Source organism: Rhynchophorus ferrugineus, unplaced genomic scaffold (genome assembly GCF_030347505.1).
Source record: "Rhynchophorus ferrugineus isolate W39M unplaced genomic scaffold, kcgeb_rfMv2 rfM4, whole genome shotgun sequence".
Classification (NCBI taxonomy): Eukaryota; Metazoa; Arthropoda; class Insecta; order Coleoptera; family Curculionidae; genus Rhynchophorus; species Rhynchophorus ferrugineus.
In genome coordinates, this window is record NW_027472583.1 from 33018098 (window position 1) to 33045354 (window position 27257).

Consider the following 27257-nt stretch of genomic DNA (forward strand, 5'->3'; position numbering starts at 1 on the left):
ATATCCAAATATCAATTTTTTTACCTATCTATCGATATTTTTTCAAAAAAGTTAAATATATTTCTTAAATATTATAAAATACTATTTAATTATTTTCAATAATTTTTTTAAATTGGCAATTTTAAAGGTTTAGTGTATTTGGTACTTAATTTTAAAAGCTTTGTATATTTTGGTAATAATTTTTTTCAACAATATTAACAATATTTTTCTCGATGGCTGACACCCCTATTGTTTTTTTATGAATTGCAAGTGTGAATTATCGATTTTTTTCATTTATTACTAGTTACTAAAAAAATCATTGGTGAAAAAAGTCAATGTGCGGTTTTCTATATTTCGTTTGCAATGGAATATTCTTTTTAACTATTGAATGTTTTGATATTTTTTTATTAATGTATAGTAATGTAATAGAGTAAAAAATAAAAATTCTGAATGATAAATAGTAAAAAACTTTTGACTGTTTTTATGACAATAAAAGGTAATATTTGGATTACTCTCTCGATTTTTGCTAAAAAATATTTCCGTTCAATAATAAATAAATCATTTACTTTATTTAAAAAAGCTCTAGTAGTTATTGTGCGATCATTTTTAATTGTCATGGATTAGTTTTTTTTTCTGTGATTAGTTATATGTTTATTTTTTATTTAATATTTATGGTTATTGTAGATCTTTAGTTTTTAGGTTATATTTAAGTTCTATTGTATTGTCTATATTTATTATAGACTATTATTATTAAAATATGATAAAACATTTATGGGGTATTACCCCATTCCTTTTTACAGATCCATGGAACATTCAAATATAAAAGTAATTCCACTTCGTTTAAAATGAAATAATAATTGCATGTTAACAGTATTCAGTAATGTTCTTTCCTTTTCTTCTTTAAAGTTAGTACGTTAAGGAATATGTACATCTACCGTTGGAAAATATTACCTCAAATAAAATTAACTGCTCCAAGCAATTGTCTCCGACCTTCCCGCTCTTACAATTTATAAAGGAAAGAGCTCGTACATCTTCGTCTAACATCACGAATTAAAAAAACAATCGAGTCGTAAATTAGACGGAAAATAGTAATTACTTTAGTTTTTTACTATCGACAGTTTGAAGTGTTTTGCGATTATCGACTGTTTTCACTCGATAGTTCCCAACGCTAATATCAGGCAATCAAACAATTATAACCACAAAATAGTGTTCTATAAATATTTTGTGTTTATATTTTAACTATAACCAAAGAATGGTTTTAAAGTATTTAAAGAGCAGTTTTATACTAAATAGTATTAGACATCGTGCTCGTTTTAAGCATAGCTGGATTCAACCCGAAGGATCTCATGTTAATTTACAGTTATATAATTGCATAACAAGACAAAAAGAAAATTTTATACCCAATAATAAGGATGCTGTTTCTTGGTATACTTGTGGGCCTACGGTTTACGATTCTTCTCATATTGGTCATGCTGCTTGCTATGTTCGATTAGATATTATTCAAAGAATACTACGTGAGTATTTTGGAATTAACTTAGTCACTTGTATGAACATAACAGATATAGATGATAAAATTATAAAAAAATCAAAAGATACCAAAACGGATTATAAGACATTAGTTCAACAGTATGAAAATGAATTTTGGCAAGATTTAAACTCATTACAAGTTCCTAAACCAGATATAGTAGTAGGTGTAGTAAAAAATATGCCATTGATCATTGATTTTATCAAAAAATTGGAAACAAATGGTGTGGCATATAAAGGGTCAGATAACTCAATATATTTTGATGTTTCTAAAGCTTATTCCACATATGGTAAACTACAGAATATTGGAGACTATCTACCTGAAAGCAGTAACCCACACAAAAAGTCACCTGTTGATTTTGCTTTATGGAAAAACATTAAGGATTCAGAAGAACCTACATTCAAAAGTCCCTGGGGTTTTGGTAGACCTGGTTGGCACATAGAATGTTCAACATTGGCTTCAGCAGTATTTGGTGATAAAATTGATATTCATGCAGGTGGCATAGATTTGAGGTTTCCACATCATGAAAATGAAGAGGTGCAAAGTTGTACTTTTCACAGAAAGAAGCAGTGGGTAAATTACTGGATTCACACTGGACATTTACACTTAAAAGGTGCATTAAAAATGAGTAAAAGCTTAAAGAACACTATATCAATACAGCAAATGCTGAATGACATATCTGCTAATGAATTTAGAATATTGTGTGCTATGTCTCATTATAGTCATCCCATGGAATATAGCAATGAACTATTGGAGACTCCTAGGAATGTGTTGAAAGTATATGAAAACTTTATAAACACCTGTGAAGATATAGAAAATGGACACATCAAACCTACACTAGATTCAAACCAGTTAAATGCAATAATCAGTAAAAGTTTCCAAGAAGTTAATAGAGCATTATGTGATAATTTTAACACTCCTTTAGCAATACAAATATTCAACCAGAGTATTAACCGACTAAATGCTATGATATACTCAGCTTCTACAGACAGGGGCATTATAAACAACATGTATCTACTCTTAGCTTTTAAGAAATTTTTGTGCTCTATGTTAAATATCCTTGGTATTGAACTGAAACAATCATCTCATCAAGAACATGATGATTCAACAAAAGTAATAGATTTACTCATTAGATTTAGGCAAGAAGTGCGGACAGTCAGTTTACAGGAAAAAAACAAAGAACTTTTAACAGCATGTGATAGTGTGAGAGACAGTTTAAAAGAATATGGTATCAGTGTAAAAGATCATGGAAAAGTATCATCTTGGAATAGGTAGTTACTGAAATAAAAAATTTACCAGGATATTCCAGCAGGAATAGCCTTTAAAATAGTATGTATTAAAATATTATTGTAAATGTAAAAACAGTTTACAAAATACTTAACAATATATGAGGGTCTTTTGTACTGATCCGAAGAGTATAACAATATATTCACTAAAAAAATAATCACAAGAGATGGCAGCACCATTTATAACTTCACTTATGTAAATAAATTACTTTTTTCATACATGTGTCTTTTTTCTTTGGTCAACAATCAAAACGACGTTTCGAATACTATCGGTTTTCCGTCTTTATCAAACTGTCTAGGCTTCAACACTAATTCCTTACCACCCTCGCTATCGTCATCAGGACAGTTCCCGTCCAATATATACAACATAGAATCACTGATCTTTTCCTCCTGAGCATTGACAGCCATACTGATACTGTTAGTCAGGTCATTGTGAAGCTCGGTGTAGGATTGGAAGTCGTCAGAGCGACTGGAGAAGCTAGAATCGGACAAAGACTCGTCAGCTACTATATCGCGACTGTTCAGGTACTGTTTGAAGGTAGTGCTTAAATGCTTTGGACTGTCAGTTTTGTTCAATTTCAGAGACTTGGGAGCGTCTGGGCCGAAGATCAGATTACCATCGCTCTTCGACTTGGTGAATTGTTTTTGGATAACTTCGTGATCGGAAGAGGTGGATGCCGACGCTTGATCAAAGGGTCTCTTTAAGCCTTTTTCCGGTGATGGAGCTCCTTCCTTTGTAGTAATTGTAGCGGGGTGTTGATGTTCGGGAGTGTATATTTGTTCTTCTTCAAAGTGTTGATATACCGACACCGAATGGGTGGGAGAAACCTTCGCCAAGTGGTTTATGTTCGTACCAGATACCAACAGAACTGGCTTCCGGCTTCTGGGTGTCATCATCGTTTCCTAAACCAATCATTGAAATAAGTAACACATTACTTAAATAACTTTTGAAGAAAAACGTTTAAAGCAACAATATAGTTAACAAAACGGCAAGCGATTCGCAAACCCAATAACAAAAAAAAACTTCGCTCCTCACCTGCATAGCCCTGGGCATTCGCTGGGCTGATCTGGTGATAGGAGACATGCTCCTCCTATTCTCATCTTCAGGAGTGAACACTTCATTTCTGTAGCTTAGTAATGGTCTGCATGCGGGCGTGCTTGTTAGATATTGTCCGGATATCCCTGAGACCTCACCTGATTTTACACAACAGTTCTCATTTGGTCCAATCAAACTCTTTTAAAACCACACCAAACAAATGATTTATGAAAAAGTTAATTGAAAGGTATTGAAGTATATTTTTGTGTACATATCATAGTAAAAAGGCATATATGACACTCTACCATAACAACTGAGACAGATAGAGTGAAAATATCGCGCATAAAACAAAGATCTTGTGAAAAGAAGATATTTTCAGCGGACAAAACCTGATGTCTACAAACATTTTCACTATTGTTTAAAATATTGATATTTATCTTTTTATCTGTTTTATAGTAAATTTTTATGATATATTTTTATAGACATAGAAGAATTAATGAAGATAATAATGAAAAAAATATCCCCAATTTTCAGAAACCAATTTTAATGAAAGCCTTGTTCATTGTTTTTGATGCAATTATAAGTTTAAGAACCATTTTCAGGCAAATATATCAAGTTATACAAAAACGAGAGAGAAATTTAAAATGACCATTGCATGTGATTTCAAATGCATATTAGTCATGTAATTTTTTTCTTCTGAAAAAGAATTTCTTTAAAGAATCCTGGTTATTACTTTGTAAAGTACTAGTACAAACAAAATCAGAGAACTCGCATATTTAAATCAAGATGGAGTGTTTTAAAAACATATTCCCACATACCCAAGCTGATATCTGAATCACTTTTACTCCTCTGCCTTTCTAAACGTTCCCCTATACATCCCTTTAAATGTTTGGAGGTCAATTCCTCGTCCTCCGAACTGCTATCATTATTATGACAAAACAATCTTCCCCTAGAAGTTTTCCTTTGCATTGGAGGTGTCTGTTAGAGAAAAGAGATAGAAATCAAGCATGCAGCTGAAGATAGTTATAATATAAAGCAAAACAAAGAGACATAGCATGAAGCAACATATAAATAAACTATTGATGTTACTTACATGTAAGACCTCCTCGCTACTGGCACTTTTTAACTGTGAGAAACCTGATTTTTTCATACTCTTAATGAGCTTTTTGTGGAACATATGCTTTTTGATTGAGTCTCCAAAGCTCTTATTTTTTGCACCTGAACTTCTAAGTACCTGTAATGGTGTGCCCTAAAACAAAAATCTCCATGTAATAATTTACTTATAAATTATTCAAACTATAAGCAATACCTGACCATTTTCTTTGTTAAATTGTTTAACAAGCTTCCTCTTCTTTGAACTCTCTGGTAAACCCTGAATATGAGCATATAACTGCGCAAGGGCTGTTTCCGTTACATTCACTTCATTTTCTTTGGCAGTTAGTTTATTATCAACGAAAGTGAATACCGTATGAGCTGCCCCTTTAATGGACTCATTCAAAGCATTTTTTTTATCATAATGAAGCCGAAAATCTAGCATTAACTGACCAGGAACCTTAAAAAGTTCTGGATATTTCCGGATCATGAAAGAAACCATCCCAAAGAGAGATTGAGACTCTTTCAAGAGAATTTCTGGAGAGAGCTTTCTTGGACACAATAAATGAGGTGTGAACAGTTTTGCTAGATTTTCTGCAGACATTTTGTTTGCTTTTTCATGGAGGGTAACTTCATACAATAAACAGAAAACATCCTTCAACAGTTCTTTGTTTTCCTTTGGGAGCAATAAACATAATAGCTGCAAACATTGCATCACTTTAAATTGGTGCATAGCATCTTGCAAATCATAAGATTCAACAATTTGACAATATATTGGAAATTGTAAATCACTCGTTAAAGGCTCTGGTAAATCAGATAAGAGACTTTTTAATACTGAAGCACAGTCATGAACTGTGTACCGATTTTTTACAAAATTAATTTTATGGCCTTGAGACAGTAAACCTTTCAACTCATTTTGTCTTTCCACTGAACCAGTTCTTCTAAACAGGCCTTCACAATTCAAGTCTAAAATTAAAATATTATAGAATTCAAATAAAAGAAAATAATATCACATTCATACTTTCATCCTGCTTTATTACATGTATTAATTGATAGACCTGATTGAACAAGTCCTGTGTAATAAAAAAGGCTTCATTCAAATTCTTATGCTTTGTCTTTTTACCAAATGGCACAACATTCCACTTCTTATTTTTACTTTTCTCACATAGTAGCTCAGTCCTATAATCAAAAATCATTCAATTATTAAATTTACAATTCAATAATTACATACTCTTCAGTTGGCATATTAAGTAAAAAGGACAAATGCATTTTAACGAGCACGTAAAACTGTTCATTGTGTTCTCTTTTAAACAGATCGACGAAAGCCTCTTCATCTTTCGATTCGTCAAGTGAAATCATGTTTTTTTTCTTTTAAAAGAAAATTGTCACAGTGTACACTCAACGTGAAAGGTTGAGGTTAAACCATAAAAATAATGAAAAGTATTATTTCTCTGTTGTTCCCCTTGGTAGCACATATTTTTTTAAACAATATTTAATCATTCTCTGTTAAACTATTAGACAAATTTACATAGAATCATTGAAAAACATAACAAAAACTTTAACGTAAATAAGAGAAAAACGTTAGGTGTTCAAATTTTCAAAACAGTAGTATTTTGACAGTTACAGACATATGCATTTTAAATGTATATTTAGTTGCTGGTCAATACACAAAAATAAGGCAAAGGAAAATTGTAAAAAAATAATTTATTTTTTAATAACAAACAATAAATACTAATTATGTGGTCTAAGTAGAAACTGTATAATAACCATGAGGTATGATGTAATGCTGCTGATCATAAGGCCTAAGACCCGAAAATTCACATCGAAAAATCCACCAGCCGATATGCATGGTATTTTTGAATAACTCTGAAATGCCAACAATTTTAACTCCTCTTGGACGAGTCGTTCGTCGTCATTAGAAGGGGTTATAGATACTTTGTTCAAAAGATAAAAACAAATTTTTGTAGTCTTTTCGCCTTCCTTTTGAATTTGATCACCGTAAAAAGAAAATAGGTATTGCTGTCCCTGAAAATATAATTGGTGTAAATAAGTCCATATATTTAGATAACTTAATACACAGGTGTACATTTGGTCTATTTTTAATATTATTTAATGGATTGATAAAACTTGTGAATAAATCTATTTAATAAATAAAATCCTTCATTTTTATATTTGAAAGGATATCTAGGTGAAATGTTGCGTGTTTCCCATCAGATTAAATCCAATCGATAATTTCTTTATACTTACTACATTGACAAACATCCAAAAACCAATAATGCCAAGAAAATATCCCCATATTTGTATTTGTTCATCGGTTTGTACATTTATGCAATAATCTATAATAAAAGTAAGTTTGGCTAGCAAATTTGATATATTAAATATAACCGAACTTAATAAAAAACGTCCAAACATATCGTTATAATCCTTAACAAGTTTCAACAAATCGTAATGCATAATTCGGAATGTTCTAACACTGTAAAAATGTTCGGAATTGAGAATGAAAGCTAAGCTAGTCGGATCAGGCGGCGGAACGTTCCTTTTCCGCGCCATGTTGCTTTTCAAGAAGTTCTCCGTTTTGTATTTGAGAATGTCGTTTAATTCGGCAAACCTCAATTCTAATTTTCTCGTCAGGGCTAACAGGAATAGCAATAATAGATTATACACACAAAATTCTAAGTCTCTGAAAATAATAAACTTGTAAATTTGCCAGCCAAAGTTCACTAAGAAGAACCAAGCATTGAAACTGATGAGACTGACTATGCACAAGTTGCAAAGCAGGAAGTTTCTCCAGAAATGGTTCTTTTTCATGGCCAACAAAGGCACCAGTAGTTTGTTTCCTTCTGGATAAAGTGCGGTGAAGAACTCATAAAAGTTCTTGCTGTTCTGTGGCAAATATAAAACGGTAATGACGATGCTAGCAGTGAGAAGGAAATTGCTGACGTACTCCATAGTTTGTAGGACTGGATGGAAATCGGCAAATTCCTTTTGTTTCCCAGAAACACAGTATCCATATCCGTAAAGAACTAAAGCTGTAACAAATATTTGAAGATTAATACAAAAAAAACACTAGAGACTGAACACCAGTCTAAATCGTGCTAATTATTTTACTAAACGTCAATAAAAATAATGCGACATTACAGATATAATTTGTTATTACTTATTATTATATTCATAATTTTATTTATCGATTTTTTGTAAATAATTTTTCCAAATATTTTTTGATTAAAAATAATGTCCATATTTTGTTTGCTTGTTAATATGTACGGTTAACAAATTCTAAAATTATTTCAAGAAGTAAATACTCGTCTAGTAGATTTAAAATTTGCATTTTTGAAAAATTACAAAACGTTAAATAGATATTCCAATTTTTAACAGAACAGGTGCGTATCTGTTACCGTGACATTTAACTATATAGAACTATTCAAAATAACAGTGAATTCACGTCATCACGATGTCGAATTTATTGCCCATCGCAGTTTGTAAATTTGTTTTAATATCAGGCGATATTTTCGTTCTCATTTTATTCTAGTTAAAAAAGATACAATGCTGCCTGATACATTCGAACATGTAACCGAGTGAGCCTACAAAATTCGCCTAGCTGTGAAACGTCTGCGAAATTCTTGAAAACATTAATGATACTAATTAGAGGTTATAAATTCGTAAAGGTTGTTTTGGCGCTTTGCTTGTTTTGAAAAATTTGAAAAGTCAAATTTCTGCGTATTAGTACTGTCATTGAATATGTCGAAGTCATTAGGCAGTCACTGTCAGAAACAGATTAGGTCTGGATTACTTCGAACAAGAATTATGCTTGATAACATTATTTTTATTTCAATATTTTATTTAGATTATAATTTTGTTATATATCAAAGTGATGCGGCAACATTGCAACGTTTTGACGTCAGACATTTAGATGACCTGACTTCACAACCAACTTTAGATATACTATATATAGTCTGTTCAAAGTTATTTTGCACATATAGTCTATTCAAAGTTTGTTTTAATTTTGATGTCACAAATTTAGATGACGTATGTACAAAATAACTTTGAACAGACTATACGCCATTTAAAATTGTGACATCAAATGTCGCAATGCTGCCGCATCAAATCTAAGTTTGGCTTTGACATACAACAAAAATCTAATCTAAATAAATTAATTGAACATAAATGTTATCTAATATAATTTATTTTAACATTATAGTACATCTAAAAACTGCAATTAATTATACAGCCCCAAACGTTTATAGGTTAGAGTTATAACCTCTTATCATTATTGCTTTCAAGAATTTTGCGTACGTCTGACAACCGGACGACTTTGACAGTCTCATTCGTTTACGTGACATCGTATCATCAAATTAGACAGCATTGTGCTTCTTTGTAACTAGAATAAAATGACAAGAAAAATATTGTCTGATTCTAAAATGAATTTACAAATTGCGGCAGGCATTACATTAAATATCTTGACGACGTATGTACAAAATTACTTTGAATAGACTATAATAGGTTTTATTTCATTTAAGAACATCATATATGTCTGACCTAGAGTAAAGTTTTCTCCGTGGTCCAACTTCTTCCAAACAAATTTTTCTTTAGCAATAAAAAAATATGAACATTAAATTCAAATTATATACAATAGTGTTGTATATACAATATAATATTCTACCACTGTTCATCAGGTAATATAGTACAAATAGCTTTGAGAAAAATCCAAAAGGAGGGTAAATAAAAAAGGGCGTCAACAACGTTTCGTTGCTTACCAAGCAAAAAGAGTTTTGTGTTGCTTATGACTAGTAAGCGCGAAAAAAGTCATGACCAAAATATTTTACTGTGTATATAGTGGGATCAGCAAGGTGTAGTGTGTTGCCAGCTGCTACAACCGATTGAAGCTGTTACTGCAGACGTCTACCGACGTTAATTGAACATAATAAACGACGTATTGTTGCAATAAAAACAGTAATATCGAGTAATTCTATTACTTTCTTAATGATGTAGCATGGCTTGGCTGGCACATGGTTTTGAAATTTTGAAAAAGTGCATATATGAATAAATGGTTTGATGGCTGCTAAACCAGCATCGTTCATTGGACACGGTATAACCATACTGGCAGAAGAGGGGAAAAAGTTGTAGAAAATATTTAAATTAGTATATTTTGTACCAATTATTCTAAATAAATACAATTTTAATTTAAGAAACATGATCAGATTACATGCAAGCACCTAACATTCGAATACTCACCCAGTAACAAACCAGTAAGTGGATAAACTATCCTCCGCTGTTTGATCAAGAGAAAAAACTTTTTCAAGTTATTATACTGCAAGCGGTATTTTTTCTTATTAAGCACGTTTTCTTTTTCCACGGGACTCACCCTGCTACTGTTCATCGTCGTCCTGCCGACAATCCCGGTCGAAATAATTTAATTGGTGACGAAGAAAAGACCTCCCATTTCGCCGATAAAACAAAATAAATTGGATTTTCGCGTGACTCGTTATGTTTATCTTTTAATTAACAGCTAGTAAAAGAAAGAAATGTATAGATTATCTAAAGTTGAATTGTTAGAACTATTTCCTTACAAGCAGCGGTTTTAAGTTTTTTCCAAACCTTTTATGTTTCGATTTAAATTAACGCACTTGTTTAGGTTCATTGGCCATAAATGATAATTAGCTCCGGTAATAGAGAAGGAAGAAAGTTTAAAGTGGTAAAATTATTTTATAAAAAAGTTGCTGGTTATTTAACTTTGTGTTTGGATGTTTATCAAGGATCCAGGATTTTAATAATTTTGTTTGGGTGGGAGATTGGAACACTGATATCTAGGTCAATTTTTGTCAGAAGAGTATTCAGATCGAACATATGTTAACAACCTACATTTCATATATAACATCACAAACAGAAACAGATATATAGAAGGCAAAAAGCTGAGTAGACCAGACCCAAAATTAAACAATTATACTAGTCAGCGGGAGATACTTTCAACTTATCATTTAAGATCAAAGAAATTGATTTATAGGTCAATAAGGTCTGTTGTTTGGCCTTATCGGCTTGAACTAAGACATCAAATCGAGTGGAAATGACAAATCAACATAGCCAAAACAAAATTCTTGGGTTTATTAACAGTGTTCTAACTAAAGAAGAACTGCAGGATGACTGATGACAATCAAATGGATCTACGAAGTTATCCAAGCCGCACGTGCCTGTATAGAGTTTAAGTATCACTCTTAACTTGATCTTAAGTAATTTAATTTGGGAATACGTACCGATTTATTATCCATCTTACTTGTGAATTGATGTAAATACAATAGAACAATATAAATAAATTAACTTGAAAATTAAGATGTTAATAAAGGTACGTAATGTAATATGTCATTCAGCTGATCAGTAGTGTACTATTAACTGGTTTTTACGGCAGTATGTGGCGTTATTTGTGAGTATTTAATTTTTTCCTTTTTAATTAGTTAATGATTGGCCAAATAGGTAACTACTAATTCTAAAATATTTTGCATCAATAGTCATGGAAATTTTAAGTTTCTCTCATATATGATATATGTTAAAAATAGTTTTCTAAAATTACACCTTTTAGTACTATCTCAGTTGAACAGGTATACCTATCATGAACAAATATAACAATCATTTGACTTCTAAATGAATATCTTTTTGTTATAAAGCTAAACTTTAAAGAACACATGTTCGAATTTGTGTAACGAACACTTTCAAGAACAAAAAGTGACGACTTATTCGGTTCACCGAGATTCTAACTAGGGATGCTAGATGAAAAAAACACCCATATTTCTTAAATATTTGAAAAACCTTTAAAATTGGCATCTAGCCTCAAATGTTTATTGAAAATACTGATACTTTCTAAAATGTCTAGAAAATATCAATATTTCTAGAACCAACATTTTCAACATATTCAATCTTGCTGACAAGGTTTATTTGGGAAAATATGCAAAAATATTTATTTTTCGATGCGTCCTGAATGACAAGGCACAAAATGAAAGGTGTAATATTAAAACAATAATTCAATAAATATTCATCATTTATTTCTTGACAATCGGTATAATAAAATCACCAGTCTCTCTAAAATTACAAGCATCGCTATCAATTAAAATAATTGATACCGTCCCCCCGTCATTCCGCTAATTTACATGCGAATTAATTAGTAATCTTGCTAATGTACGTATGATACGTCTCTTGTTACGGTTTCTCGAAGCTTGAATAAATTGTATTTAATACACAATAACATGAATCAGAATTAAAGGTTGGTTGTCTTAAAATCAATCTGCTTAACCTAGCTCGAAGGTGGTGGTGGAGGCGGTGCTGTAAGCAAACTGGTCACATCCAAACCGGGAGGTGGCGGTGGTACCGAGGCGGAAGGCGTGGATGGCCAAAAAGGCGGCGGGCCTCCTGAGAAGTCTCCTAGAACACTGTCTGTTGGACAATGAACATGAGCAAAAAATCGAAATCATAACAAAAAATTGCATGGAGAAATTAATAGGCTAGATTACTATTTTTGAAAATTCTATGTATCTACTTTACCCAGAATAAAAGTTTCTGTAGAAAAATGGATTAAAAAAAAATAGACATTTAAAATAGTGTAATTATAAATGCGCCCTAAATCTGCGCGTCGTTTTGGTCGCATCAGATAGTTTGTTTGGATACGCGTCTTATTGATACATTATTTTAATAATTTTGCTTTATAATTAAACATTTTAATGCTTATCTATGGTGTGAGGTTCCCTAATGTAATTATATATCGGTAAAAACTTCAAACAAGTTGTGTATTTTTGTCCCAAGGCAGAAAGGCCAGAACCAGCCAGTATAGTTTGAACATAGTTAATTTATTCACAGCAATAAGTTCATTCTAATGTAAGTATTTAGCACCTTTAATTATGTCTATGTATAATTAACGTAGCCTCGACGTAAATAACACTCTTGTATGTATGACATGAAAGGTTAGACCTCATTTGTTTTTATTGTATATATGAGTCCCTACAATTTTTTTCAGCTATCAAATAATATACAAAATTATATTTAATATAATGTGATTGGTTTAATCGTATTAGTGTGCATATGCGTGCAAGTCAGTATAAATTGATATAAGATTCGTACGCCAACTAGACAGAAGGAAATGGGCTAGCTGAACTCACTGAACATTCACTATTGAATGACCACATATTAAGCCTTCAACAAGTGTCAATCAATTCCCATTATGGTTAGATTATCAAAAGCCAATATAAGATATATGGTTTCTTGTAAATCAAATAGTTCAATAGGCTATACTCTCTATATTAAGATTAAGTGACATATTTTTTTACCAAGTTTCCCAACTGGCGATTATGCCACTATTGAGTACTCTTTAAAAGTTATTTATTTATTAATTTTTTACTAATTTTCTTGCCAAGTGATAGTAGTTTTACTCAATACTCTACCACATTTCATGATTAGTGTGTCTGGAATACCCAGTTACTTAAATACTATAAAAGTTTTGGTTACTTCTTAAAATTATTTTAGTTACAGTTACTTTGGACAAATCGTTTGTGGGCAAATATAGGTTATTTGCCTTGATAAATCCCAGTTAAATTTTTTAATGTATCTTTTCTTGTTAGTTGCGCAAAAATAAACTAAATTGTTAGGAAACGTTAAGTGACGTCAATGTTTCCCAACGCTTCTAATTGGAGTTTGACTCAACATGACGAATTTTGAAAATTTGTTTCTGGTAAAATCTTAGTAATCCCACTTTTGATTTTAAAATAAATGTATTTTTAATAATCTCTCGATAGGTTATTATTATTATAAATCAATATTTCTGTGATTCTTTATTAGTCATCTAGCCTATTTTATCAGTGAAAAGTATGCTATCAATCAATAAAGATATCAGCCCCGAAAGATGGTATAAAACATCATATAAGACAATTTTTTACTAATAACCTAATTAAATGAAAATAGTTGACCTACCTGTTGGCCCCCAAGGGGGTCCTCCCGCACCTGGCGGTGGTGGTTGCCCCGCCCACGGTGGTAATAAACTAGGTGGTGAACTAGCACCTATTTGTAAAAAAAATAATAATAAGAAATGCAATTAAATACTTGCGTGTCTGTTATAACATACCTGGCGGTGGAGGTGGTGGCGGTAAACCTGGTGGTTGCATTCCTGGAGGAGCGGGACCCCATGGAGCAGCCCACGGCGGCGGAGCTAGAGGGGGAGCTCCTGGCGGTGGCATTAGTGGCCTCGGAGCAGATTGAGGAGTAAAAACATTGAACGATGGTGTTCGTTTTGAACCATTTTGTTCTGAAATATACGAATGTATACCATCACTTCAAACTATATATTTTTGAAGAGACTTACCTCCATTTGGCATTGGCGGAGGCCCTTCTCCAAGTTCCGCCATCAACGACATATATTCTAAAACAAAAGAATACCACATAAAATATGGCAAAGACACCCAAAGAAGAAAAAAAAATGATTCAAGACTTCAGAAACGTTATGTTATCAATCAAATACATCAGCCCCGAAAGATGGTAAAAAAACATCATGTTAACTTTGTAATAAGAGTCAAGTCATCTTGAGTTAAAAAAAACCTTACCTTCATCAATTTTTGCTTTGTCAGAAGGTAAAGGTGGGCCACCTAGTCCAGGCCTCTTAGACCTACAATCTTTGGCTATGTGACCTGCAGCACCACAACTAGAGCACACTATGTTGTTTGTTACATTTGGCTTATTTGGACACTAATAAAAATCGATCATCAGTTGTATATTAGACATATTTATCTGAGTAGATCTTACCAGCCAAGACTTGTGATCAGTAGCGCCACAGTTGCTGCACCTCATTCCATCATTTTCTCTTAGAGTACCATTAAGCTGAGCCAACTCTCGCAATTGCATTCTTCTTAAATCATTTTGATTTTCAGGGACCTCTACACCTTGCCTTATTACTTCCTTAATCTGAACATAATAATGTTTTATGTACAAGAAACAAAACTAAACCCAACAAACTCTTACTCTCTCAACAGCTTTCTTGACGCATTCCGGATTCGTGGCGGTGATGTATGCGTGAAGAGGCTCATCTTCGCCAGGTAAAGGTTGACCATCTTTCCTACCAACCTTACCTTCTTTAACACTACCTTTTCCTCTAATAATAATTTTAGCACCAGTTTCCTTTTCCATCGCTAAGACAAAAGAAAATACAGATAAAATGTGATCCTCAAAATAAGTGTTTAAAGCACAAAAATAAGTGTCATCAGTAAGAGGTATGTTATCAATCTTTTAGATCTCAGACCCGAAAGATGGTATGAAGCATCATTTGATATAAAAATAACCAACATTTATACAGAATAAATGAACTTACTTTTTAATGTATTGCCCCTAGGTCCAATCAAAAGGCCTACAAAATTAATTTCAGGATGTTCCTCTTGAGGAATCATAACTTTATCACTCACTCTCGTTACTGGTGGCCTACAAACAAATTTAGAATAGAATCAATATGACAAAAACAAAAAAAAGCTTACTTGTAATCAGCTGGAGGCTTGAATTCGGGATTCAGGTTTTGCATTTTTAAGACCAGAGCGTGTCGTTCTTCTTCTAGTCTCTTCCGCGTCCTAAACTCCCTTGTATTTAACCTTTTGCCATCGCTACTGTAGATAGGTTCAGGCGAAGGCGATCTGGGGAATAAGAAATAATCACATGAAATAGAACGCCCTTTGAACTTTTTATCCTGCGTCCTAACGTGTCTTAGTTCGCCTAATATGCGAATAATTATCGAAGGACCCACGACAAAAAGTAATTTACTTAATAATCAACTTATATTAGGACGGATTTATCTTTTTATAATTTTCCCACGATCTGTTTCCTACATAAATATAATAGCTGCAAAGTTAAAAAAATGATTATATCATTGGCTGAAAATAAATGTTCTTTTTTAAAAATATTATGATTATGTTATAATGCCTGAAAATTAACTTTTAATTATTGCTGGAACATAATATAACATTAGTTTGATCATATCAATATTAAGTCCCTCATAAATAAAAACCAATAGAAGTCAATAGACAAAAATATTTTCAGCTATTTCAAATTTTGTATCTTATTTTCTGAAACAGATTATTCTTTTTTAGTTAGTGCAGAACAAGTTGGTTCATCAAGTTTGCATGATTTCATATTTTAGGTGAAATTATTATAGAACACTATAACGGTCGCTGAAAAATAAATGGCTGAGTAGAGAAAGAAAATCAGCAATAAATATTTATCACTTTTAACTAACATAAGCACTTTATTTGAAATCATGAAACTATATTATATCTAAAATAGAACAATGAATTCCTCTTCCAATAGTAACTGAGATAATTTTATTAGTAATATTTTAGATAAAGGGAGAAGATGAATTTTCAATACCACAAGCTATAATTATCCTCAGTTAAAAAAATTAATAATTAAAAATTCACCTTATATGAACCAACTATATAACTTGATAGAAAAACAAAAAAAAACTATAAACTGTTTGATGAGTATGTGAAAGAAATGGAAATTCTTTATATGCCAAACCACAATTTTACAAAGTCCTCTTATTGGGGTTCAGCTTACTGAGACTGGACCCATTCCACTTAAAAACATTCGCCGCGCATTGGCACGGGACCGCCAGACAATCCAACAGGACTCATTAAATTCAGTTAGACAAACCTTTCTTCTGGATTGGCTGGAATCCCCAGGTCCCCAGACCGTAATTTTCGACTGACTTCCTCGATCTGCAGTTGCACTGAAATGAAACGGGTTAGAGAGGGCAATTGCCCCATTGTTAGAATGTATCACTCTTTAGATAGAAAATATCAATTAAAATAAATCTCTACCAATAATTTATATCCAAATAATTAAATAGACATTAATACTTACAGTTATGGTAAAGATATACTTATTAACAGCTTTTTCTTGAAATTGGAGACAAACTTACCAAATATGATTTAAATAAAAAACAAATCTACTAAGCATAATTATCCAGTTAAAACTTACACAAATAGGCCTGTTCCTGATCCTTGTTCAAATTTGGTGGTATTATAGTGGGCATTCCAGGAATAAAGATTTTCTCATGTTCACTACCACCCCACCTGGACCTTTTCTTGCGTTTTCTATCACTAGTTGCTTCAGAATCCTGACTCCCTTTAAAGTATGAAATAAATTAATACCAGATCTTGTAAGATAATCAGTTATAAATAAAGCATTACAACTAAATTTTAAATACCTGTGCTATGATTGGAATTTTCTCCTTGAGCTTGCTGAACCAAATTGGCAAAGTTCCTAGAAGCAGCCAAAGTGGCCAGAGTATCTTGAATAAGCTTTTCGCCATCTTGTTCAATTGGCGTTCTATCACGTTTACGTGAGGGACTCCTGGATCGGCTTCGGCCTCTGTAACGATCTCTCGACCTATGCATGATATAACGGTATATGATTAATACTATTTAAATATGATTTTCCATGCAGACCTGTCTCTGTCCCTATCTCTGTGACGGTCTCTATCACGATCTCTAGATCGACGCCTTTTGTCCCGATCACGTTCACGATCTCTATCCCTATCTCTATCACGGTCCCGATCACGTTCACGATCCCTGTCTCTATCACGGTCGCGATCCCTATCCCTATCTCTCGAACGATCCCGATGTCTTGAAGAACCCATTTCTTGAAACTGATTAAGGCTTACTTTAACCCTCTAACCTAACCGAACGGAACAAGAAAAGAAAATGGCGCCTTTGTCAGATAAGACAAATACGTCGACACCACGTTTCGTACTACGCATGTCATGAAAAACGGTTTCCGGTTGACGTACTTGAAAGTTTTAAGATGTGATTAAAATGAACCGCACTAATATACAACAGGGAGGGAGAAGTAAACAACTCGTGGTATATTATTGGTTTACTCTAGGCAGTGTTGGGAACTATCGATTCAAAACGACTATCGACTGTTTAGTAATTGAATACTTTTTACTATCGACTGCTTCAGTCGACTGTTTTCAGTTGCTATTTTCGGTCTGACTGATTTTGTCACTATTTACTATCCACTGTTTCAGTTATACTTTTAATTATTATTTTTGGTTCTACTTGTTTCATTCAACTGATTTTTAACGTTCTGTCTCTGTCGTCCTAGCCGCGACCTTGGCAAAAATGTACCCAACTTATGCTTACATAGATTTATATTTAATATATATAGTTTTATGATTTTTTCTGTAGTTTGCTTGTAAATAACAATATATTGTATATTAATATAGCAGCATTTTGGAACAATATTTTTCAAGATTGTTAATGTAATAGGGTAAAATGATTAAAATTGGTATGATAAATAGCAAAATACTTTTGAGTGTTTTTATGGCAATAATAGGCAATATTTCGATTACTCTCTCGTTTTTTGTTAAAAAATATTTCCGTTCAATAATAAATAAAGCATTAATATCATTTCATTCAGATCATTTTTAATTATGTCATAGATTTATTAGATTATTATATGTTAGATTAGATTATATGTTTAATTTTTATATAATATTTATGGTTATTGTACATCCTTAGTTTTTAAGTTCTGTAACTATTATTTGTAAATAAAATGCATGACCAGTGAAAATAGTAACTACTATTTTCAGTCGCTACTGTTTTGACTATCAACTCTTTTGGATGGATGATCATTATGGATAATTGATTATCTGTGCTGTATAGATCAGTTTCATAGAAAAAAATCAGTTTTAAATTGGCAAGTAACAGTGTGAATACGTAAATAATGGCCCCAAAAAATATTCCATCGTATTTTATTTTAATACTTGGAATGTAACAATGAGATAATAAAAGTAACTGGTTATTTCTATTATATCTAACCCTATCATAATGTGAGACAGAGATGTAACTGTTGGATTGTATTATGTTGAAAAAACATGTAGTGACCCCTAAATATTTATATCCTATTTTCTCAATCAATCTTTATCAACTATTTAATTATTTCTATCAAACCTGTTTTAAATAAAATAATACGTTTATTTATCGTTAATCAGGATTATTTTTAGATTATTATATCGTTCAAACCTCTATGAAAGAAATTTTGACATTCAAGAGGCCGGAACAAACATTAGGAAAAAATAAAATCCCATAGTAAAAAAAACTAATAGTTTTAAAGATAACATAGATATAGTCAAAATAATTTTACTATTTAACAATTAATATGTTCTTTTTACGCTACTACGTAAATAAATAACGTTAAAAATAAAATTCCTATATAAATGCTGTTATATAAATGTGGATTGTTTACAATCATACAAACAAAACGTTAGGACGGCAAAACCACAACGTTAAAAATCAGTCACGAATGAACTAATCACGACTGAAATCATAAAACTGAAACAAATCCGACGGGAAATAGCGATTGAAAGTAGTGGACTGAAACAGTCGATAGTAAAAAGTAGTTAATTCCTAAACAGTCGATAGTCGTTTTCAATCGATAATTCCCAAGACTAATTGAAATATTATTCAATTTATTTAAATGCGCACGCGCTCAATTAGCCTATCATATACGATATCTTGTTCACTTCCCTGTAGTTTTAATTAATGACCTTCGATTTTAATTTGACAGTGACAGTTCTCCGGAAAAACAAGATTGTTTTATACATTGAAATTTGTGTTTGTTTTAAAGATGTGTGGAGGGTTTACGTGTTCCAAAAATGCTTTAATAGCTTTAAATATTCTATATATTGTAAGTGTTGATAAATTAGCGTAGTCAGAATCATTGTAGTATATATTGTTATTCATAAAATATTCTAGGTCGTCGCTTTTATATTAATTGGAGTTGCAGTTTATGGAAGGGCAGCATCTCTAGTCACAAATTTACCTATTGTGGGGGGTATTTTAGCATGTGGAATAATCCTCATCCTAATATCGGTTTTGGGACTTATTGGTGCCGTTAAACATCATCAAGTCATCTTATTTTTCGTATCCTTTTGAGCTAATACTATTATCAAAACACACGCTAACTGATAAAATAAACTTTGTCCAGTTAATCAACTTCTTAAATCTGTATGACCGTCAGCATGACCTTAATAATTTCAAAAGCTATCTTTAATTCCTTAATATGTTTTCAGTATATGTTAATATTGTTTTTATTATTTTTAATTCAATTTTCTGTCGCCTGTGCTTGTTTAGGAGTAAATCAATCTCAACAAGAACAATTAGCTGAACAGGGTTGGAGTAGGTAAGAAACCTTTATTGTATGCAATTTGTGCAATTATTATATTATATTATGTAAATTAGAGTGGACAACGGTACAAAAGCTAATGTACAAACTACATTTGTATGTTGTGGCTTTGATAAAGAAGTTGACAAACACATTTATAATCCACCATGTGATAGTGTGAATGTAAGTAGAATATTGTTTATTATTTGATATAAAATAATATCCTAATATTTTAGTTGCGATGTTGTACAGACATAAATGAGAACTGTATTTGCCCAGGTTGTTTATATAAACTACAAAACACAATTAATTATGCTTTCAAACTTTGTGGGTGGATTGGTTTGTTTTTCAGTTTTACAGAGGTAAATAGGATATCTTAATTTTTTTTATAAACTTACTAAAACATTAATTATTTAATAACCATAACGAGTCTTATAATAAGGTACTAGGTTTGTTGGCATGTTATATTTACAGTTCATGGGAGTGTTGTTAACTGTAAGATACCGAAACCAGAAAGATCCAAGGGCTAATCCCAGTGCTTTCCTATAGTGCTGTTAATCTCATTGTGAAATTCAGATGGTGGGTTTTATTGTACATAGCTTCCTCACTTGCTTCAATTCATTTCTTTATGTCCTACTTTGCTTGTCCTTGCCTCTGTTTGTAAGCCTGGCTAGACACCAATTTTTCTTTCGCTAAGTTAATAGGTGCTTATTGTGTAAATAGAATCAATAGAAACAAGTTTGTTGATATTATAAAAATGAACTAATGAAAAACCATTTCAATTCTCATGTTCCCAATTATATGAAATAATCAATTTTTGAAATTGATCTCTGATGGTCTTGTTCTTTCGTCGTTATTTCTTAAAGCAACTTTCGCACATATTAGTGAAAATGTTTTAAGATCTAATAGTGTTGAAAATTTTTACAATAAAATCATTTGGTGTATCAAAGAACTTATACTTTGTGCTTGTTTCTATTAAATATGGTATATATTCTTATAATTTAACTGGGTTTAATTAAAATGTTATTCATGAGATTTTTTTATAGATAGTGGGTGTTTTGTTAACAAGGAGGTATAGAAATCAGTCTGATCCTGATGAACTACTAAAAGCCACCGCTATATTTCCAGGACAGAAAACTTTCACCTATTAGCATCAGGATGTAATATCTAGTCTTTTTATTTATTTATTTTGTATGTATATTTTACGTGACCGGTGATATTTTTGCCTTTTTACATTTTAAGTACCCATATTTTCAGTCAGTGAAATTATCGATTTTGATAAGTTCTAATTTTTATAGATTTCTACGAAGACTAATCACTGGTCACAAGCCATGTACCAAAGACTTATTTCTTACTATTTTTACGAGTCTTATTTTAGTTCTGTATAATTATATTATTCCAATATTGAGGCTGTTCTACAATATAACATTAGTATTATAACAGACTTGCACCTATATTTTTAAAGCTCAGACCTAGGCGTTAACATTAGATATGTTATTTTCCTGAGTGCAATATCTGTATAAATAATAATATATATATATATATCTAACCTAAAAATTAATTGTTTGGGTATTTTGTCAAGAAATAAGAAAGAGTCTTCAAAGTATAGGACATTAAATATGAGATATGTATTTTTGCTATGTGTATGAGATCTATATTATTAATTCCTATAGATTGTGGCGTGACACATCTTGAATTGTTGATCGATTCTGGAGCGATATTTTAACCACCCCCTGTAGTTTTTGTAAGCTGCTTCCTGATTATTAAAAAGACATTAGCGGGCGGGCGCTTTATGCCCAGTCTTTGATTCTGATAAAATATAATTATAATTTTATATGTGTTTTAGGCTAAGATAAAAAAGCGTAAATAAATAGACACCATCATATTATTGTTGTTTTTGAATTATCCCTAATATGTGTCTGTTGATAAATGTCTAAAAGAAACATAAAGAACAAGGCGTACGGCCAGCTTGAGGGGATTGAATAATTTCTGACCTGATGGAGATGTCTAAGCATGCAGATTATTTCTAAAAGGTTTAAACGAGAAAATATAGACAGACGAGAAGGAATAGCGATATAAAAGATGAAGGACTAATAGGATATACGAAATAGTTTTATTAGAATGAATCACCTTAGTTTTTGATTAACATTCACAAAAAATGTTACCTTGATGAAGCTTTTACAGTATACCATTACTAGACATAATAGTTGATAAATGAACGCAAAATAACGTTAAGCTTTAAATGCAACTAAGTTACTACCTCATAGTATAAAAGTTTTCATGCGAAATCACTAATCGGTGAATAAAAATTGTACTGCAAAAAAATTATACAGTAAATTGTGGTATTGTGGAGTATTCGTTATACATCACTGAAACATTATCTTCATACTTCTTTACCATCAGGATCCATGCGTGGATAGTATCTTTTTTTGATTAACTATTCTGTTGATATTTAACAGCAAAGCAAGCTAAATAAATAGTAGTTGCAGTTATTTTAAATGTTTCTAGTTCGATTGGCGATTTATTGCGGGGTTTTAATTTTCGAAGGATGATGCAGATATGAGTGACGAGTTATTTAGGAATGACAGTAGGCTCAGTTTGTGGATAAATTACGTTTGATTCGAAGTTGTAGATCGGAGAAGTGGGGGATTCTAGCACATGGACAGCTTTTTGGTTTATTGCTACATGAATGTTGCATGAATAGTTTTTCCTTGGAGCTTACAAGAATGTAAACATTCTAGGATATTGGGGTTAATGGATGAGAATGTTAGATTATAATTAGTGCCATCTTTACGTAGTTTTTCATTCTCATGAAAAAATTGATTCCAAAAATATAGATAACGAGTTGTATTTCCCAATTTATCATCATGTGTTAAGTTGCCAAGGCCACGTGTCAGGTTGGTGGGGAGAGGAGATTAGAAGTAGTAATATATATGGCTTCCTACATATCCTATTTGCGTGCCCCTTTGTACATACTATAATGCACCAATGATGGTTATTGTGCTGGATCAATGATGAGATTTTAAGTCTTTTCGATGTGTCATATCATCCCTCTTATTATCTGTGGAGTGAAATATAGACCTAAACAATTAAAAAAAAATATATTTTTATTCAGTGCATTAAACTTGTTTATTCAGCCACCAAACGTAACATTTTTCCCTGACGATCTTCACGTAGTAAACGCACGCCTTCTTTAATTTGGCATGTTCCAGTTTATTATGGATATATTTATTATCCTTAGTACTTCAACAATCTGTCCAATGTGTGTAAGTATTTCTTATGATAATTATTATGTCCTTGGCTTAACCGCCTGGGTCAAGGGTAGACATCCTCAATAAAAACCTAAATCCTAAGGTTGGGTTGAGCCGAAAGGATGCGTGACGCAATAGATTATCAGTCTCTATGAAGCCAACTACAGAGTAATTTCCGTCCTCTTGTAGTAATAGGGTTGCCGCTATATCCCGGGCTCTGTGATGGTGGATATGATGCTCACGAAAAACTTTGATTCATTTCCACCTCTTCCAGGGTCAAATAGGCCCCGATTTGAAATTAATACTAATTGGTCTCTGTTCGACAATGATCACATTTTCATAATATCGAGTAATAGTGCTTTATTTGAGAAGATGAGCACAGTTAAAATATTTAATCAAATCCTGGCACAAAGTGATACGCATGTAATTATGAATAAAATTAGAAACGGCTCTATAGTCGTTTCTACAAAGAACGATGACCAGTCCTAGAAACTTCAATCACTGTTTTCCTTATGCGACAACCCTGTGACTGTTAAGCCCCACTCCACTCTGAATCACTGTCGGGGTGTAATAACTCACCGCGAACTGACTCTTTGCACATATGATGAAATTACAGAAAACCTAAAACCATTTGGAGTGGATGGACTGAGAAGGATCACACATACCAGAGATGGTGGTAATCTAGAATTTTAAAAGAAAAGTTTTACTAGAGAGAGTTAAGTTTGCTTACTTCTCGCTCACCTCTCGCCTTACCTCCCGCTCAGAAACTTCTCACGCCTCCGGTGGTGTAGCAATTATGGTCCATGATTCTCTGGATTTCTAGTCCCTCTCATTAGATACGAACCTTCATGCTGTTGCTATACGCACCCACCTATACTACCCCATCACCATCTGCAGTATATATATATATATATATATATATATATATATATATATATATATATATATATATATATATCCCGTTCTTCAGTGATATCTCCTTGTAATTGTAACAAAAACTATCAAGAAAGGCAATTATAAAACTCACCAACTTGATTAATGTAGCATTTTTACTGAAAAATGTCCCAGATGTATTGAACATGGCTGAAATTACCATGATGCCAAATCCTGGAAAATCACCAAATGAAATAAAAGCAGTCTATAGACATAGAGTAATATAGATGCAACTCAATAGTGGACTCTGGCGCAGTTTTGCTTTTCCCAACATCCAGAGGGCGCCATAATCGGCCATTCAAGTAATTTGATTGGTCAATTTAAATCTCCATTAGGCATCTGTAAGAAAAATATTTTACTGTGATGATATTTGATTGGTTCATTAGTAGTGTTTGGCACGTGACAGCCTTGACATCATATTTAATTGACCAATGAAATTTAAATAAGAAATAATTTTCTTTCTGAATTAAATTTGATAAATATAAGTAAACATAAATAAATATAAATATAATATATAACAATAAATATATCTAAAATATAAATAATATATAAATATATATATATATATATATATATATATATATATATATATATATATATATATATATATATATATATATATATATATATATATATATATATATATATATATATATATATTTAACCATAAGCAAAAAATTTAAATTTACTTTTTTTAAAAACATTTGACAAAAATGTTATATTATCGACGTGTCAAAATCGCTGAATAAAATAATATAAGAGATAGTATAAGAGACAATATAAGAGATAGCAAAATATACTGACAGTATAATAAACAATTTTGTTGCAGTCTGGGGTACGAGATATTGTCTTGCCTCTATAAAATCAATCTTAATTTGTGTACACACAAATAACCTGAGATGTACACTACGATACAACGTAAAACTTTGTTTGGATTTATAGGAACATATGGAACTAAAGTTATAGAGTCAAGTAATTAACGATAAGAATGAGCAGAAAGGGGGGTAATGGTTGAATTAATACAAACTTTACCATTACCTTCTGGAGTTTGTTCAAATGTCGATGGCATTTGCTTCGAACACCTTGGTTGAGGGCCTGGAACGATGGAAATGGGCACTACAAATATAGTAAGACAGTTTAGAAATTAATGGTAACAATTATGAACAGAAATATAACTGACTCCTTCGAATTACCTTCTATATAATTTTGATCCACCTCCATTTGTACATATTCTGGACTCGTGGTATTATTTTCACCGTCACTAAATTGTTCATAAATACTTAAAGGAAAGTTTAAATGTATCATAAAAATGTCTAAGACATACGCTGTAACCATCATAAACCTGTTTCATCTTTAACTCAACCAGTTTCGGATTTTTAATGTTTTCTACCCATTTCTTAAAGATTGCCGGGGACTTTTTTAACAGAAAACAATGATGCATTTCATTACTATCTGTGCATCCGGGCACACATCACTTCCTAGAACGAGAAAGCATTTCAACTACCCACTTGTATATACTAATAAAATAAAATATTGTGGCGACCGCCACGACCCTTTAGGTCACCACGAATTCACCAACAACAAGTACAAAGGTTGGCAACGCCGGTGTATTGGTACCATGCAGTTCCAGACTATAAAAGACCATCACGACGACGTCTCGTTCTCTTTTCTTTTCTCCATCCCCTTGTAACAGTACCACTTCAACAGCGCCACCTCTACCTAACCTAATATCCTGTCATTTCTCCCGTCGACCACATGTATAATTTAATATTAAAGTTAATATTAGAGTTTTATATTAGAGTTTAATATTAGAGTGTTCTGACAAATAATCGCAGCGGCAGCCACACATTTCGACCGACTGACCGACCCGACGAACATTCCTACAATATATTAAAAGTAGCGACATCTATATGTTGGACGTCGTGAAGCATTTCCCCAAAATTTCCTATAAAGTTAAATCTCTATTTCTCTATATCTATACATCTATCTCATTACAACCAGTAATAACCTAAGGTATTTGAAAAATTCCTGTTGAAAAGAATAAAACTGATTATAGAGAGAAAAAAACTAATACCGACACACCAGTGCATATAAAAACAGATGTAATTAAAAGGCCTACGAAGGTAAAAAGGTATGTTCATTTATATTGTTAGACGGATTGTGCTACAGCCGTCGAATATGAATGTCGAGAAGATATGGCGTGACGGCCCTGTTCATAAGCTACAGAACATGTTATCGAAACAACACAGTAAACTATTAAAATCTTACACTACAGCCAGAATGTTTAGAGTAAAAGAAGAGGAAGCCTACTCTACAATAAAAGAAGCTAAGCAGATGTTCCACAAAGAAGTGTATTGGGGTCAATTCTTTTCGTACATGTGATATACCACAAATGAAAAACATCACGATGACTACATTTGCTGATGATAATCCGGTTCTTGTTGTAGGAGACAATAGTGAAGAAGCTACACGAAAATATCAACAGGTAAGTGATAATATAAATAATTGGATCCAAACCGGCAAAATAAAAATTAATGAAAGTAAATATGTGCATATTGCAGTTCACGTATAATCAGATCGCACAAGCATCAATAACAATACAATAACGATAAGTATTTCGGAATGAATCTTAATGCAAAATTTCGCTGGAAGGAACCTCTAAAAATAAAAGGAAAGCACTGGAATTCAATTATAGAAAAATGTAGTGGTTAATTGGAAGAAAATTACAATTATCAGTACACAATACATTGCTACCATAAAAGCAAGTGTTGAAACCTATATAGATATACGGAATATACGGAAAGTAATATAAATACAATACAAGCCTCTCAGAGAGAGTTCTAATAAGTATAGTAGGTGCACCCAGATTTCCACAAGACTGATTACTTATACAATTGTAAGGATACATAAGGATAGACTCCGCAGATTTAAGTTATTGTAAAGAGAAATTGTAGGTTAGTCGACAACGAATATAATGT

The 27257-nt window shown here is 32.1% G+C and overlaps 5 protein-coding genes and 2 long non-coding RNA genes across 10 annotated transcripts; 2 read left to right on the forward strand and 5 right to left on the reverse strand.

Moving 5' to 3' along the window:
• The first annotated feature begins 1127 nt into the window (after nt 1-1127).
• Nucleotides 1128-3009, forward strand: CysRS-m (cysteine--tRNA ligase-like protein, mitochondrial). Its single transcript, XM_076403188.1, has one exon. It carries the CDS (start codon nt 1232-1234, stop codon nt 2777-2779), a length of 1548 nt encoding a protein of 515 aa, XP_076259303.1. The 5' UTR covers nt 1128-1231; the 3' UTR covers nt 2780-3009.
• Nucleotides 2796-6525, reverse strand: LOC143195749 (rho GTPase-activating protein 19). 2 transcript variants are annotated; one of them, XM_076403186.1, is made up of 7 exons: nt 6150-6525; nt 5940-6097; nt 5136-5884; nt 4920-5075; nt 4645-4804; nt 3827-3984; nt 2796-3693 (listed from the first exon to the last, which is right to left on the reverse strand). In XM_076403186.1, exons 1-7 carry the CDS (start codon nt 6275-6277, stop codon nt 3037-3039), a joined length of 2166 nt encoding a protein of 721 aa, XP_076259301.1. In that variant the 5' UTR covers nt 6278-6525; the 3' UTR covers nt 2796-3036. The 2 variants fall into 2 exon arrangements, with proteins under 2 accessions (XP_076259301.1, XP_076259302.1); XM_076403187.1 differs by lacking the exons at nt 3827-3984; nt 4645-4804 and having other exon boundaries at nt 6150-6509.
• A 512-nt stretch (nt 6526-7037) lies between these two features.
• LOC143195751 (uncharacterized) lies at nt 7038-10307 on the reverse strand. Its single transcript, XM_076403189.1, has 2 exons — nt 10151-10307; nt 7038-7947 (listed from the first exon to the last, which is right to left on the reverse strand). Exons 1-2 carry the CDS (start codon nt 10293-10295, stop codon nt 7103-7105), a joined length of 990 nt encoding a protein of 329 aa, XP_076259304.1. The 5' UTR covers nt 10296-10307; the 3' UTR covers nt 7038-7102.
• A 1620-nt stretch (nt 10308-11927) lies between these two features.
• Nucleotides 11928-19251, reverse strand: SF1 (Splicing factor 1). Of its 2 annotated transcripts, XM_076403190.1 has the most exons (14): nt 19186-19251; nt 17377-18041; nt 17136-17317; nt 16907-17053; nt 16580-16655; nt 15412-15564; nt 15252-15358; nt 14906-15072; nt 14690-14848; nt 14491-14632; nt 14253-14309; nt 14016-14195; nt 13865-13951; nt 11928-12337 (listed from the first exon to the last, which is right to left on the reverse strand). In XM_076403190.1, exons 2-14 carry the CDS (start codon nt 17565-17567, stop codon nt 12198-12200), a joined length of 1788 nt encoding a protein of 595 aa, XP_076259305.1. In that variant the 5' UTR covers nt 17568-18041; nt 19186-19251; the 3' UTR covers nt 11928-12197. The 2 variants fall into 2 exon arrangements, with proteins under 2 accessions (XP_076259305.1, XP_076259306.1); XM_076403191.1 differs by lacking the exon at nt 19186-19251 and having other exon boundaries at nt 11928-12325; nt 17377-17728.
• Nucleotides 19252-19460: 209 nt separating this feature from the next.
• Nucleotides 19461-21983, forward strand: Tsp97E (Tetraspanin 97E). Of its 2 annotated transcripts, XM_076402324.1 has the most exons (7): nt 19461-19618; nt 19687-19854; nt 20004-20113; nt 20173-20278; nt 20332-20457; nt 20570-20674; nt 21142-21983. In XM_076402324.1, the coding sequence occupies exons 1-6, from the start codon at nt 19559-19561 to the stop codon at nt 20642-20644; spliced, it is 645 nt and encodes a 214-aa protein (XP_076258439.1). In that variant the 5' UTR covers nt 19461-19558; the 3' UTR covers nt 20645-20674; nt 21142-21983. The 2 variants fall into 2 exon arrangements, with proteins under 2 accessions (XP_076258439.1, XP_076258438.1); XM_076402323.1 differs by lacking the exon at nt 20570-20674.
• Nucleotides 21984-24243: 2260 nt separating this feature from the next.
• Nucleotides 24244-24815, reverse strand: LOC143195307 (uncharacterized). The gene is made up of 2 exons (XR_013005513.1): nt 24466-24815; nt 24244-24376 (listed from the first exon to the last, which is right to left on the reverse strand). It is a non-coding gene; the product is annotated as an uncharacterized LOC143195307 (long non-coding RNA).
• Nucleotides 24816-25127: 312 nt separating this feature from the next.
• LOC143195306 (uncharacterized) lies at nt 25128-25765 on the reverse strand. The gene is made up of 2 exons (XR_013005512.1): nt 25473-25765; nt 25128-25395 (listed from the first exon to the last, which is right to left on the reverse strand). It is a non-coding gene; the product is annotated as an uncharacterized LOC143195306 (long non-coding RNA).
• Between the last annotated feature and the right edge of the window lie 1492 nt (nt 25766-27257).